Here is a 15,371-nt window from a genome sequence, read left to right on the forward strand (position 1 = left end):
GGCTGAGGGAACTGGGGTTGTTGAGCCTGGAGAAAAGGAGGCTGAGGGGAGACCTTCTGGCTCTGTCCAAGTCCCTTGGAGGAGGGTGGAGAGAGGTGGGGGTGGGTCTGTTCAACCAAGGATCAAGGGACAGGACAAGGGGAAATGGCCTCAAGTTACACCAGGGGAAGTTCAGGTTTGATATTAGGAAGAATTTCTTTGCTGAAAAGGTTCTGAGGCATTGGAAGGGGTTGGCCAGGGCAGTGGTGGAGTCCCCATCCCTGGAGGTGTTCAAGAAATGTGTAGATGCCTAGTAAGCCACCATGCCAAATAAACCACTCAGGCATGTGGTTTATTGGGCATGGTGGTGATGAGTTGACGGTTGGACTGATGATCTTGGAGGCTGATGATCTTAAAGGTCTTTTCCAACCTTAATAATTCTGTGATTCTGTGTGTTTCTGTGAAGCGAGCATGCACAGGTCAGCCATGAAGACCATGGCACCCCGTTACAGGCCCTTGGTCCTTGGTGTTCTCTTTCAGGATGGCACTTGCTGCCCAGGTGGATGGATGCCAGCACAGGACAGGTACCAAGCACAGCTTGGGCTCTTCTGCAGCTCAGAGGAGAACCCAGGCAAGGCTGGATGGGCACTCTCAGCTCCTGTTTAAGCACTGTCCAGATGTTTATGTAGAAAGGTACAGCAGCTCCCTGGCTCGTCTTGCTGGAGGAGTTACTGGAGTGTCACTGGAGGTAGACATCTCCTCTAACTTCTCTCTCAGATTCTCATCCATCTTCTGTTTCTGGCTGTTCCAGTGGCAGGTGATACAGGCACAAAAATGAAAGTGCTAAGTGTTAATTAGCTCCTTCCTGGATCACAAGGGGACCTACTTTTGAGTCCTTTGGAGATACAGATCTACATGTGCTGCTTCTCGAAATTGGAAATGGTCTCAGTGTAGCCCTGTGAGCTTGTCAAGCACTGGAGTAGGAAAGGATCTGGCCAAAATCTGCGCTGTTTAATTTGAGCTTGAAGGTATCTCACTCAGAACATGGTCCAGAGGGTTAATTAGGTTGTTAAAATAGTTTTTAACTTTTCAGCTTCATTATGAAACGAGGATGCCCCTTGAAGCAGTGGATCTGCCTTCAGTCTTTGAGCTGAATAAACACGAAGAGTTGGGCTTTGGCAGGTACATGTCCTTTAACGTAGCATTTCCTAGGAGCAACCCTCCTTGTTTTTTGAATGCTGCAATACTGCAAGCACAGGTGTTTAAATCACGGCTTATACGAGAAGCTGACATATATAATCTGAACGTTACAGCATCATATACGTGTATGTCCAACCAGACCTCGGTGTCCAGACCCAAGTGTACCGACTGCTTATGGTTTTGGAATTTGCCTTGGGATCCATGGGGTTTAGATGCTGTTTTGAAAGTTTCAGACAAACCTGAGGAAAAACTTGTTTACTGTGAGGGTGACAGAGCACTGGGACATTCTGCCCAGAGAGGTTGTGGAATCTCCATCTCTGGAGATGTTCAAACCCACCTGGACACTTTCCTGTGTAACCTGGTAACCTGCTTTGGCAGGAGGGTTGGACTAGATGATCTCGTGAGGTCCCTTCCAACCCCTGCAATCCTCTGATTCTGTGTGATTCTGTGTGATTCTATGGTTTTTTGGGTTTTTTTTTTTTTACCCTTCCTTGTCAGTTAAGAAGCTTCTGTGTGCAGTTGCTGGTTGTGACATTTACTGTCTATATCTCACGATGCATCACAGCCTTGTACAGAGAGAGCAGTGCTGAGTTCTCAGTCTGTAGTAAAAAAGCGACTTCAGAATTTCACTACTTTTGATCCTTAGAAAATGAGCATCCCAACAACAACAGCGGGTATTTAATCCACCCAGATTTGAGGACGGTAATAAATAATTTATGTAGGGCAAAAGAAGCTTTTTGCTTTAAGCTGCCAGAACAAAAATGTTTCCAAAGCTTTGTTTGGTTACGTAGAGGTCTTTTTTTCTTCATATAGTTTTAACTGTCTTGAATTAACATTCATCCTGGTGATTTTTCTCCTTTTCTCCTAGGTACTACCTAAAAGTGTATTTTTATAGGACTTTTGCAGGTATGGAAAGCAAAGTGTAGTGTTCTAATACCCACTAGATAACTTCTCTTTGAATGAGACAAGATGATCTTGTGTGACCATTTGATCTTAGCCTACAGGTGCAACTTCTGAGCTTGTTTTCCAAAACATCATGGAATAGGTTAATGAGTAATGTTCAGTTTTTCCTAAAATTCCTAAAAGTTCATAAACAATATTGATAGTTTTTCAGATCCAAGTGCAATGACTTACTTTAAATAGATTAAAGTGAGATAAAGAAATGATCTCAAAAGTAAAAATAAGTTACTTGGTTGTTTTTTTTCCCCCATGTCTCCACCTGTCTTGTGTTCAAGCTGTTATTTCTTGGCCCCCTCACCGTGTGACCAGCTCCATCCAGAGCAGACTACTGACGTGGTGTATGGGAAAGGGTTTGGTGTGAAGGGGTAAACATTTTGGAGAAGATTTTTCTTTCATTAAACTAGACTGGGATCCCTCCCTTCAAATAAATGATTTCAGTGGGAAAAACTAAAACCTTACTTTGTTTAATTATGTTTGGGGGCGGGGTGGGGGGAGATTCTGAGTTGAAGATAATTCTGGGATATATCAATTTGCTTGGGTTGTACATGTTTGAAGGTTAAACCAGTTGTGGGTGGTTGTTTCAGGTAGGTGACAGTGGTGTTATTGCTGTATTCTCTGCAAAGCTCATGTGGCAGATGAAGCTTTTCAGTGATAAACTGCAGATGGCATTTCAAACCAAAGTTATGTGGGCATCACGTGCAGATTTGGCATCAAGTATTGTAAAATCTTTTCTATCCTGGTCAATACATCACAAAACTAGGAGCTGTATAAGCAAGTTGCTGGTTTTCTGCTACGTAGCTGTCTCTATCTTAAGTCATGTAGGAGATAAAATTTTATTTTTCTAAGAAGATCAAACGCAGCCTTTGAGGAAGATTGAGAAATTATGCATCTCTAATCATGTAGAAATTTCAAAACTGCTTCCTTTTGAAGAAAGGCTTTGTTTAATACCACTTTATTCTGACTTGAATCTTTCCATTTTGTATTCTAAACAAAGTTGTTAGCGGAGAGCTCACGATACACAGATGTTCATTTTATTGCAATTACCAAGTTCTTCTGTAAGCGCATGGAAAGTCTTTTCATTACCAAGTTTATATTATTCGACAGGACTGGCTATTGCATTAATTTAATTAGGAAAAATTCAGCAGTAATTAGCTCACTCACGCACTGCAGAGGTGTAGGCTGGATTAGGAGCCCTCCAGTCGTCCCATGGTGGCTTCCTGGAGCAAGAAGGGGTTTCTTATGTGATGACTGTGCCACAATGTGATTTTGTAATTTTGCACAACTGCAGCAAAATTTGATGGGAGAAGCCCTGAACTAAACTTTTTTAGAATACAGAGCATGAGGGAAAAGTTGGGGTTTTTTTACTGTGTGACTTTTGCTGCTGTTGGAACTCTCTTGGTGGAAGAAGAGCAGCGCAACACTTCTGCCTCCAAAGGATGGTTTGAGTGAAAGGAGGTTTGAGAAGATGCTGTAGATTATTTCTATTAGCATGCTCTTGTATTAATTTCTGTGATAACATTTATCTGTAATACTTGGGGTTTGTTGGTTGTTGTTTATTTTTTTCTTCCTTTTTTCTCTTTGTATAACCACCAGTGTGGTTGCATATCTTCCATTTAAGCTTGTGATTGCAGTAATTTATTTTAAAACTTTTATCTTTCCTTGAACCCCTCCCCAGGCTTAGTAATGCTGTGGGTTCGTTAGGACTTGCCAGAAGACCTTGATAAGCACAGTTCTGTGGACCATCTTTGACTTCCAGAAACTTGCAACAAGGCAATTCAAGAATTAATTTGACCCACAAGCAGTAGGTAGCACACAGGTTACGAGCAATGAGGTTTGTCATTAGAAATAGTACAGGAGAGCATCTGGAAATTAGAGGTGAGACTTTACACTTTCAAACTGGGGGAAATCTGGACCAGAGGGACTTTCCTTCTGTCAGGGAGAGCCACGTTCCTGTTTCTGACCCTGTCTGCAGATAATCTTTTAGAAATACAGGTAATTTAACAAAGTGCTTGGCTGAAGACTTGCAAACCTCCATAGATCCCTGGGGAAGAAGTTACACAGGGATCTGTGCAGTCTGCTCTTGGTGTGGTCTGAAGCTATATGGAAAAGGGAATAAGGAAATAAACCAACAGAAACTATAAGGGAAAGGGGTGTGTATTTGTTTGTGCATGTATATGAATGTGTGTACATATATGTACATCTAGAGAGATTTAAAACTTAACTGTGAAGAGTTGTAAGAAGGCAACAGGATTTTGAATGGCTGGCCTCTAAAATAACAGATGAAATTAAGCATAGATACACATGAAATTTTCTGCATGGGAAGAGTTAAGTCAGTTCTGTTTTTGCAGTGATGCCTGAAACACCTACTAATAAACAGATCTTGGTGTTATGATAAGATCTTTTGAAAAATCACATTAGCCCAATGCTCACTTGTTGTAAAACGCAAATAAGATATTAGGAATTATTAGAAAAGGAAGAGAACAAAACATTGTGTGGGTGTATAAATTCACAGTGCTCTTGCATTTCATCCTGGATATTGTGTGTGGTTCTAGTCCTCCTCCTCCTGCTCAAAAATGTCAGTTAGAGAAGGTGCAAAGATATAAGAAAGAAGGAGGGTCAGAGTTATGAAACAGCTAAGCTGTTGGCTGAGCTGTGGACCTTCTTGTCCCAGGATACTTTTGACACTGAAGGTTGGGGTAAGTTTGAAACGTAATGGGACAAAGTCAGGAAAGAGGAATTAGTTGAGGACTGTCACATACACAGTTGATGTCTTTAGGTCAGGAAGTCCTTAAACTGCAGTTAGAATGCACCTGAGATGGTGTTAAGGGAAAGCATCGCTCCAGTCTTGTGTTGTACCTTTCTTCAACTTCTCTGCAGGTATCTACTGGTTCCACTCTTCTCTGCTTTCACAGATAACATCCTCTCATACTGTGAAGTTATTTTGCCTGGGCTTTTTTTGGCAGGCAGTGTTGAAGTGTTTGGTATGCAGTGTTTAAGATTGTAAAAGGTCACTTAAAGTTGTCTTCCGCATTCAGTGGTGATAGGGATAATGAGTACAGTACTTCTGTGGATGCCATTAGAAATCAGTTCCAGAAATCAAGGTTGTAAATCCCAAAAGATGGAGGGGGAAAAAAAGAAAGAGTTCTCTGAATTCCATATCATGGGTGCTGCTCAACTGTGGAGTTCAGATAATTCAGTTTACCACTCTGGTATCATTACTGCCTGATCTTACCTATAGGTTTTTAAGGAACACCAGGTTTTGTCCTCTGCAGTTTTTATTTCCTCTTTAAAATTTGCTGCATCCAGAAGACCTAAATTTATCTTAGTGATTCAATATTAATGCTTCTTTACAACTTCATTGTAGTTGTAACCTGTATGTACTGTCAATGCTTCAAGAAAGGGAAATCTAGCAAGCAGCAGACATACTGCATTTGGTCCAGTGGAATTAAGGAAGGAGAAGGTATTTTCTGTGATGCACAACACTGTCATAGCTGCTTAACATGAGATACAGTGCAAATCCTTTCTACATACGCAATACTTGTGTGTGTTAATACTGCATGGCACACAAAGCCACTTGAGAACTTCCGTTCCCTACTGCATCCAGAATTATCATTTATTAATTCACAGTAGAACCTCTATAACATATTATTAAGAAAACCAGATATCTTTGGAGCTAGTAAGAAGAAAATTAACTGTATCCTAGGAAAAACCAGGACATACTTCAATTAGTGGTAAATGCTCTTCAAAATTTGGAACTTCATCCTGTAATGTTACTATGGTTCTTTGCGTGTCCAGACCATCCATGGTCTGATCTTTAGTGTTAGGAGGTTTGGGGATGAACATGATGTGGTTTAGTTAAATTCTGACCTTGAGTGCTCTTTGTATTCAGTAACCTCCCAAAGGCTGAGCTCAGCAGTGCTCTGCAACATTTCTCATGCAAACATTTGGTAATTAGCTCTTCTTGCTTAACACTTTCACTTTTTATTAACTTAATAGGACTGGATCCGGGGTTAAAGAACCTACTTCAATCCCAGCCTAAAATATAAACTGGACTTTGTTATAAGATGCAGTCTTGGCTTTGGGAGGACTATTTTATGCATAAAAATTGTTTGCAGAATGAAGTTTAATGTTATATTCTTGTACCTTACAAAATCCAGGAAAAAACAAAAACTTATGCTAAATGCTGTGTAAGAGCATTTCTACTTTAGGCATTCAAATTTTATTATTTCAGAGAATCATAGAGTCATAGAATGGTTTAGGTTGGAAGGGACCTTAAAGCTCATCCAGTTCCAACCCCCTGCCATCAGCAGGGACACCTTCCACTAGACCAGGTTGCTCAAAGCCTCATCCAACCTGGCCTTGAACACTTCCAGGGAGGAGCATCCACAGCTTCTCTGGGCAACCTGTTCCAGTGTCTGACCACCCTCACAGTGAAGAACTTCTTCCTAATATCTAATCTAAACCTCCCCTCTTTCAGCTTAAACCCATTTCCCCTTGTTTTGTCATTAACTGCCCTTATGAAAAGTCCTTCCCCAGCTTTCTTGTAGCCCCTTCAGGTACTGGAAGGCTACTGTAAGATCTTCTCCAGGCTGAACAGCCCCAACTCTCTCAGCCTGTCTTCATAGGAGAGGTGCTCCAGCCCTTGGATCATCCTGGTGGCCTCCTCTGGCTGTCATATTTTTAAGTAGAGGCTGAAAACAAAATACAAATTATGAGGAAGGTTTTTGTGACACAAGCTGTAGAGAAAGGACACACAACATTGTGCTTCCCATTGGAATTACAATGTGTTTCAGTGTTGAAGGTCAGAAATGAGTTCTCCTTTGCCTGGGTGATGCTGCATCAAACGTGCTTGTGCCTGTGATACAAGTTTTCTTGAGTGCTGTTTGGAAAAAGTCCTTCCTAGCTGCACAGCCATCCTTTGGGGATTTCTACACACATGTTTCTGCAAATATGTTGCAAAAAGAATGTGGCATTTTGAGAATGAGCCTTTTACTGTAACATGTAACACCAATGGCTGGGGTTCTGTGTGTGTTTTCTGTTCAACTGGAGTATTGAAAAGCAGTGATTAGATTAGTTTCAGTTTAGGAATGTCTTTAAAGTATTGAAACACTTCCTGAAACACACAGGCACACCCAAATCTGTGCATAATTCAGGCTTTATGCTGTTATCGGAGCACTTTTTAAATGGTGCAAGTTTATAAAACCCATTTAGTTTTTGATACCGGGACACTTTCTTCTTAGTAGCAATTAATAACAAAACCTGAGCATTGTTCACAAACTTAAGGTGGGAAAATATTTTATAAATATGGAAATGCATACTATGTGGAGACCAGAATGTTACTGTTGGACTTTGCAGGTGCTTTGGGAGGAGAAAATATTGATGTCTAGCTTGTGCTGACTCTACAAAATCAGAAGATTTTGATTATGCTTTCAGAGAGTGCTTGAAAGTTCACTCGAAATCTGCACCATGAAGCTCTCCTCAAAGCACATGTGTGTACCTGCACACCTCCTGACATCAGAGCGTGATGGTATCCCTGAATTCGTCCAGGGAGGCTTGTTCCCTTTCATACAAAACTCTTCTACTGAAATTTCCTTTATATATTAATCACAGAATCACAGAATGGTTTGGGTTGGAAAGGACCTTAAAGATCATCCCGTTCCAATCCCCCTGCCATCAGCAGGGACACCTTCCACTAGACCAGGTTGCTCAAAGCCTCATCCAGCCTGGCCTTCAACACTTCCAGGGAGGAGCAGCCACAGCTTCTCTGGGCAACCTGTTCCAGTGTCTGACCATCCTCACAGTGAAGAACTTCTTCCTAATATCTAATCTAAACCTCCCCTCTTTCAGCTTAAACCCATTTCCCCTTGTTTTGTCATTAACTGCCCTTATGAAAAGTCCTTCCCCAGCTTTCTTGTAGCCCCTTCAGGTACTGGAAGGCTACTGTAAGATCTTCTCCAGGCTGAACAGCCCCAACTCTCTCAGCCTGTCTTCATAGGAGAGGTGCTCCAGCCCTTGGATCATCCTGGTGGCCTCCTCTGGCTGTCATATTTTTAAGTAGAGGCTGAAAACAAAATACCAATTACACACAGTGTTCAGGGGAATATTCGTGGTGAAGCAGTTATTTACACGTGGTGTGTCTCATTGTGTTACCGTGTGATGTTAATGAGTTGTGTATGGGTAGCAATCCGTACCCTGTGTGCTATAGACAAACATCACAGAAAAAGGGCTGCGCAGGAGGCAGGAGATGACAAGGGTGTCACCTGCCTGTCCCTGCCCTGGGAGAGTGAAAATCTGTCGGCAGGAAACAAACATTTCCAGCTAACAATAGATCATTAAAATACTCAATTATCAAATCAAGTAGTGCTTAGAATATTTAAAAACTTTTTTCCAACTTTTTTTTTCTTTACTCCACTTTTTTTTTCTTTACTCCACTTTTTTTTTCTTTACTCCACTTTTTTTTATTTACTCCACTTTTTTTATTTACTCCACTTTTTTTTATTTACTCCACTTTTTATGTGTGTTCAAGAGCTAACTGTCAGGAGGTTGAATCTTAGGGAAATAACTCGATGTCTTATATGCATTTCTTTTCTGCAAACTGTTGCTTTTCTGGAGAGTTTTTGATCTTTAAAAATGCTACACTTCTTTCATTGAGCTGTATGTAATTTTTACCTGAGGTTTTTTGAGTTGTTTTGACTTTTCTTGGTTTGTTTTTTGGTTTTGGGTTGGTTTTTTTTAATCCTTTTAGACCAGTAAGCAGGTCAAACAGAAATCCCGGCCTTTCTTTTCATTTAATAACACCCTCTCCAGAGCTGTTCCTGCAACCAGTGTTGCAGCTCACAGCACTGCCTCTGTGTTGTGTCTTTTGTCCTCCAGCAGCTCTGTCAAACAGCAACAGAGGAAACTCAGAAACAACTCAGAGGTTTTTCTGACCCTTGCGGGAGTTTTTGTTCCACACATGGTCATGTATTTGTATAGAAAATATGCCCAGGCATCAGTAGACATTTATTTTATCTCCTCGATTTTAAATCAGTCCAGAAACATATTTTAACAGCAAATATTTAATGTTATTTACAGTGTCTACTTTGGATATTTCAAGGAAAACTCTCAGGCATTGATTTAATCTCCTCGATTTTAGATCAATCCAGACACATTTTAGCAGCAAATATTTCATGTTATTTACAGTATCTACTTTGGATATTTCAAGGAAAACTCTCAGAATAATGTCATAGTGTGACACGACCTTTGATTGTGCAGAGATCCAGGCTGGTTAGTAACAGACTAACGTCCTCATGTGAGTTTGAGAAACAAAAAATGTGTTGAAACTGAAAGAAGAGCATCTCAATATGATGGAAAATCTCTATGAGGTTATCTTAAGATTTGAGAATGACTTAACCTTGCATCTTAAATTCAGTCATTGTGTGTCTGGAAAACTAGATCTGTGCTACAATAATTTAATTCTTGGTTTGTTGTTGTTTTTTTTTTCTTCCTAGTGTCCCAATGTAATATCAGCTTGAAGAAGCAGAGGAGTCGAAGTATCTTTAGCACCTTATTCTGCTGCTTTCGTGACTACAATGTCGAACCACCATCTACCAATAGCACCAGTGCTCTTCCTCCTTTGGTGGAGGAGAATGGAGGACTTCAGAAGGTCAGGCTTTTACCTTATTTTTCCTGTTGTGTAGGTCTTTTGTAACCAAGATTTAACTGCATTTCTGAAGGTTTGATTCAATAGATTTCCCTCGTAGGGAATTTGTTACGAGTTACAGAAAAAATTCCTATTTTGACAGTGAATTGCTAATAGTATCTAATCAACTGTAGTTTAAAACTAACTTTTCCATGAAGGATATTGGTACTATACATTTAAAACCTGAGCAAGGCATTTAAAAAATGTGGAATTCTCATAATACTTTAGATACTGAGTTGTCTCTAGCTTTGTTTCTCTTTCCCAGCTGCAGGAAGGTCAAAATGTGTCCACTGGTGTATAGTGGGACTGCTTTGAATGTCAGTTGAAAAGGTTTTCAATTACATGAAAACAGTTCAAAATGGGGGAGAACCATAATTATTTGGACCTTTTTTCTAACCAGTTCACCTATATTTAATGCATGCTGAGTCCAGAAGTATCAGCTTTTGGCCGTTTTTCCAGGTTATTAAAGTTTCTTTACCTAATAAATCAAATTAATTGTTAAAACTTTTAGCACTTCGAAGCATCATATGTAAGAGCAGCGTGTTACTTTCACTGAATTCTAGTAGTTATATTGCTTTGCCATATACATAAATTCATAAAACCATTTTTGTATATTCTTTTTAAATCTGGGAACACTGAGAGGATTTGCATTATGTTACTGCAAAATTTCAGTTATATAGCAAACAGGAATACCGTCTTTTCCATACCATGGTGTTTTTCAACACTCTCAAAACTCCACTAGCACTATAATCTTAACTGCAACACCATTCCAGTCCCATTTTTCCTGGACTTTAAAGGATTGCAAGTATAGGTGATGGGGAATAATAGCAGAAGTTGAGACATCTCTGTCTTTTCAACCTTCTGCTCTTCACACTAATATCTCATATTTGATGCAGCTGATTTCTTACCTACCTTATCCACTCCCGTTCTATTTTGTTTTGAATTTTGCTGGTTATGTTTGAATTCTGAAAAGCTCAAGACAAAGAGCAGAGGAACTGTGGTAGGAGAGAAGAAAGGAAAACAAATTAAAGTCACTTTAAGACCAAGAACACACGGCGGGAAGGGGTGAAGGCTGAATTGCAACAGTTCATGCTGAAACTGCTCACACAGCGGTGAAGTGCACTGAAAATTCCTCTGCCAAGAGGAGGAATTGTATGTGTATTTTTAGACTTCTTTTGCTAGCCAAGGTACATTTTGAGTGAAATGAGGGAAATCTAGCCTGGCTGTGCTGAAGGGAAAGCTGAGTAGTGTGTAGTGTGTATGCGCACGTTGACTTCAGAAAGAAAAGGAATGGGAAAGTAGTAAAATTTCACTTTCCACTATGCTAGGGAATGGAAAAGAGGCAGAAGTGAGGCTACTAGCAAAATTACAGCTCAGAGAAAAGGAGAGTTCACTAGAAAGAAAAACATAAAGAAATGAATTTGTTTTTTTCTGTAGAAAATGTGAGTTAAAGTGGTCTGGAGTCAGTAGTTTTCAGGTTGCATTTTATAAAACACTTAATTCCTTTCTAAATATATCTTATGCCTTGAGCAAGTGATTGCATGTATGTTCACACAAGTTTCCATCCTCACCCTGTGCTACCTTAGTGAGCAGTTTTGAGGCTGTGCAGTGCTTGTAGACAAGCACAAGACGCAAATCACAGAATTCATAGAATTACCAGACTACAGCTTAAAAGAGTAAAAACAATTCAAGGAATATGTTAAAAAGAATGATTAAATAATGCATTTTCTTCAAATAGTATGAAAGGCACTCAGGTAGGTACAGATCTTCACAGAAGAAATAAAGTATTGATAGGTTTTTGGGGTAGCCCTTAAGTAAGTGCAGATAAATCTGTGACATTTCTGTTTTAAATGCAATATGGAAGAGTAGTTAGCTTGGTAGGTGTTTTTTATATGCTGTTTTTATGTTGAGTTGCTAATATGGTTAGTGTAAGTAGGAAATCCTTTTAAAGACAAACAGCATTGAAGACTTGGGTATATTTAAATACTGTTATGCTATCAGACTGGTGCTTTTTACCAGGAGAGCTGTGTTTTAGAACTGTGCAGACTAGCTGGGTTTGACTGAGTTACACCAAGCATCTTGTCTAGATTCAGGAGTGATAAGTAAGTTGGGGGAAAGTACATGTGACAGTGGGCCTCAGTTAAATGTTTAGCAATGACAAAATTACCTGTTTTAGAAAAGAAAAGAACGCCTGACAACACACTGCTTAAACTCCTCTGCTGTGTAATTAAAACTCTTACTGCATTAATCTGCCTGCCAGGCTCAGAATAGTTTAAATTCTGTTTTGAGCTGCTGTTCCAATGGTCACTTACACATCTGTGTAACTAACACTTACACAACATTGTATGTTGTATTAATTATTTATCACATCACAGGTGACCTCTGACCATGGCCCAGTCTGTTCATGTCTTGTGACCCTTCCCTTCAAAAGTGGAAAAAGAATATTGCACAATAATGTTAAATAGTTACCATTAGAAACCAGTATAAAATGGCTTGGATGTACTTTCCTTCTGTCTTTACTGTTGATTAGAGTTGTTACACAAAAACTGGTGATAAAGACTTCACAGGAGGGAAGGGAATGGAGAAAGCTTCTGCTGATTTCACAGCAATTCAGTGTTTGTTCTGTGTTGCTTCTGGTGTGTTATTGGAGTTGATGTGAGAAGCTAACTTCCTTCTAATTAGGAGTCTCGATCCTTTAAATGCTAACCTGCAGTAAAGGAGGGAAAACAGGGAAGAGTATTTTATGACATAATTGAAAACAGTTCTGAAATTTTGTTCAGAGTAATTGCATTGTGCAATTTAATTTTTATTATTATTTTGCTGTATTAGAAAAAAAATTAAATCAATACTTCATTTGGTATTTTACCAAGTGATGTGATTTGATTACTCTTGGTAAGTCAAGTGTCGTGTCACTTCTTCATAGAATTGGAAGAAACACCAAACTGTGCCTGGTTTTGAAGAAACAGGGTTTTTCAGTGCAGATTTCTACTCTGTTAAGGGGAAAAAAAAAAGCCCAAAAGCTTCTTTAACGTATTGAGTTTGTTTTTAAACCTTCTACTCACAGAGCAGCTGCTTGTCCAAGTGTGACTCTAATACCGGTAACAAATGGTTCATTCTGTCTCTTAAAGTTTCAATACAACATTTTTCGATAATAACTTGTATTTACTGAAACTATTGTATATTTGTTTTTCTTAAAACACGACAGCTTTTTAGTGCAGCACAAAGTTGTGTTCTCAGATTGTGATATATCTATTACAGTGGGTATATCAGCCTGTCTGCAGCTTGGATACCGAGCCAGATGTGTCATTGGGAGCACACAGTGTTCAGCCTTGTGAAATCCTTGCTAATTTTTTCCTGCCTCCTCAGCAGCAGGCAGCTCACCAAGACCTTCCAGCCAGTTTGTTGGTTTTGTTTTTCACTTTTTTTTTTTTAGAGGCCAGAGTGTTGATAGAGGGCAGTGTGTTTTTTGTTTTCTACTGAATAAATTCAAATCTCAATTTCTTTTCTTCAGTTAGCAACTTGTCTCAATTTGTGTATGTTCTGAGCATGTTTCTGGGTGTTAAGGTTTTTTGGGGTTTTTTTCTGGGTAAGTTTATTACCTGAGTTTTGAGGTGTTTGCAAATGCAGATTTCACCTGCAGGCTTCAAGGAGCTATCTAGATAGAGAAAGGTGAGAAAGCTAGATGCAAACCAGCTCTCTCTTCCTTTTGCCTTCAGTCGTGGTGGGTGAGGGAGCTCTGACAAGTCTATTGGCAATTTGCCATTTCACTTACAACCCATTTCCACTCGAGTCATCTCTGCTTGTGTTTCACAGTTAGATACAAATCGGGCAGATGGCTCGTGTTCAACAAGATGAAGCATGAATGAGGAAAGGCTTTTTTTTTTTGTACTTGTTCGATTAGAGGAGAAGGTCTTGATCTGCACTCAACAGGGAGGAAAACAGAACTAGAAGAAGGTTTATTCTGGTGCAAGCAGCTGCTCTCACTACTTTCCCTGTAACAGGAATGAAGCCAGAAAGGTCAGGTCCTTGAATTTCCGCTTCACCTATCCTAACCACTACAAAACTTAGGGCTCCTTTTCCCCCACTGCTTTTTGCTACACAGTGCTGTCATCTCCAACGTGATGCTGGAAAGCTGTTCTGACGACTTAGTGTCATGTCTCCAACACTCTTGTCTGCTTCAGGGATCCCTATTTATAACACAAGTGAAAGTGCAGGGGAAGGGATCTTCTCTATCCCATGTGAATATAGTTCACCACAGTAGGGAGCACATTCTTGAGGTCTAAAGTAGTGTCTCCTTCATGCAAGAGACCTAGAGGCACAACATGAGCATGGGCCCTTTGATGGGGAGACTATTAGCAGCATGCTTTCCAAAAAGACGTGGAAACCAGTCGCACTGGTTTGGTGTGGAGGAATGTTAGATGAGTGTAAATAATTGTATTCTTCCTTCTGCTTAACCTTTGTTGATCAGAGCAAGACAATACCTAGTGTTTGGTTTCTGTTGGTCACCATCAGCATGCAGTGTGGCAGATCTATTTGGAAAACAAACCCTCCCCCTTTGCATCGTTATGTTTGGTTCCTCTGTCTCTGCCTCCTCATTCTGACCTTCTTTGCCTCCCCAAAAATGTTCTGTATTTAAAAAAAACAAAGCTTTAGATAGTCCAAGTCAATGAAAAAGTCAAACAGTAACTATATTATTGTTTTTAAAGAACCTATCATGGTCTAGTATAAGCTTTGTGTTAAAGAAACAAATAAGATAAATCTGTTCTTTTGGTGAGCTGCTTCTTTAGAGGGATTATTCTTTAAAATCATAGAATCATAGAATGGTTAGGATTGGAAGGGACCTTAAAGATCATCTAGTTCCAATCCCCCTGCCATCAGCAGGGACACCTTCCACTAGACCAGGTTGCTCAAAGCCTCATCCAACCTGGCCTTGAACACTTCCAGGGAGGGGGCATCTACAACTTCCTTGGGCAACCTAAAATGAAACAGCTCCTTAACTTTGAACACAGACTGTTCTCAAAAAAAGGCAAAATAGTGTGGTCTGCTGCTCGATGCTCATTGATCCAGTACACGGCTGTGGACAGACAGCATTAATGAACGGACACAGCACTGAAAATGTGGCTCTGGAACTGAAGTTATGTAGCTGAGGGAAGAGTAGGATTTATCATTTAATCTGTATATATTGTGCCATGAAAAAAAACTGATTTCAGTGGCTGGACAAATCAGTTCCTGGGTTGTCCTAGGGATACAATGGGGGAATTTGGGCATTCTAGGACATTTTGGCATGTCCTGTTACCAGCATCAGGAGCTTGTGGAAAGACTTCAACAAATGCAGTCATCTGTCATTTATTTCAAACGATAGCGTTATGACCTACTTCCCTTCCTGTTCCAAGGCATCAGGAAATGAGGCAGGACACTTTGAAAAGTTTCCCATAGCAGGCTTGTTTTTAAAAAGCATTTGCCTGTTCATGGACGCTAACACTTTACCAGCAGACTCTTGCATTTATCTTTCTGCTTGGGTTTTTTTTCCAGTTGTCATCATTACCATTTT

General features: G+C 39.9%; 1 protein-coding gene across 1 annotated transcript in view; it reads left to right on the plus strand.

Moving 5' to 3' along the window:
- The first annotated feature begins 1,090 nt into the window (after nucleotides 1-1,090).
- LOC104529185 (CTD small phosphatase-like protein) overlaps nucleotides 1,091-15,371 on the plus strand; it is a 41,147-nt gene continuing 26,866 nt past the window's right edge. The window contains exons 1-3 of the mRNA XM_010173402.1: nucleotides 1,091-1,161; nucleotides 2,048-2,085; nucleotides 9,630-9,784. Coding sequence (XP_010171704.1) covers nucleotides 1,091-1,161; nucleotides 2,048-2,085; nucleotides 9,630-9,784 — 264 coding nt within the window. The remainder of the gene's footprint in view (nucleotides 1,162-2,047; nucleotides 2,086-9,629; nucleotides 9,785-15,371) is intronic.

The sequence above is a fragment of the Antrostomus carolinensis genome, unplaced genomic scaffold (assembly GCF_000700745.2).
Source record: "Antrostomus carolinensis isolate BGI_N321 unplaced genomic scaffold, ASM70074v2 scaffold5048, whole genome shotgun sequence".
Lineage (NCBI taxonomy): Eukaryota > Metazoa > Chordata > Aves > Caprimulgiformes > Caprimulgidae > Antrostomus > Antrostomus carolinensis.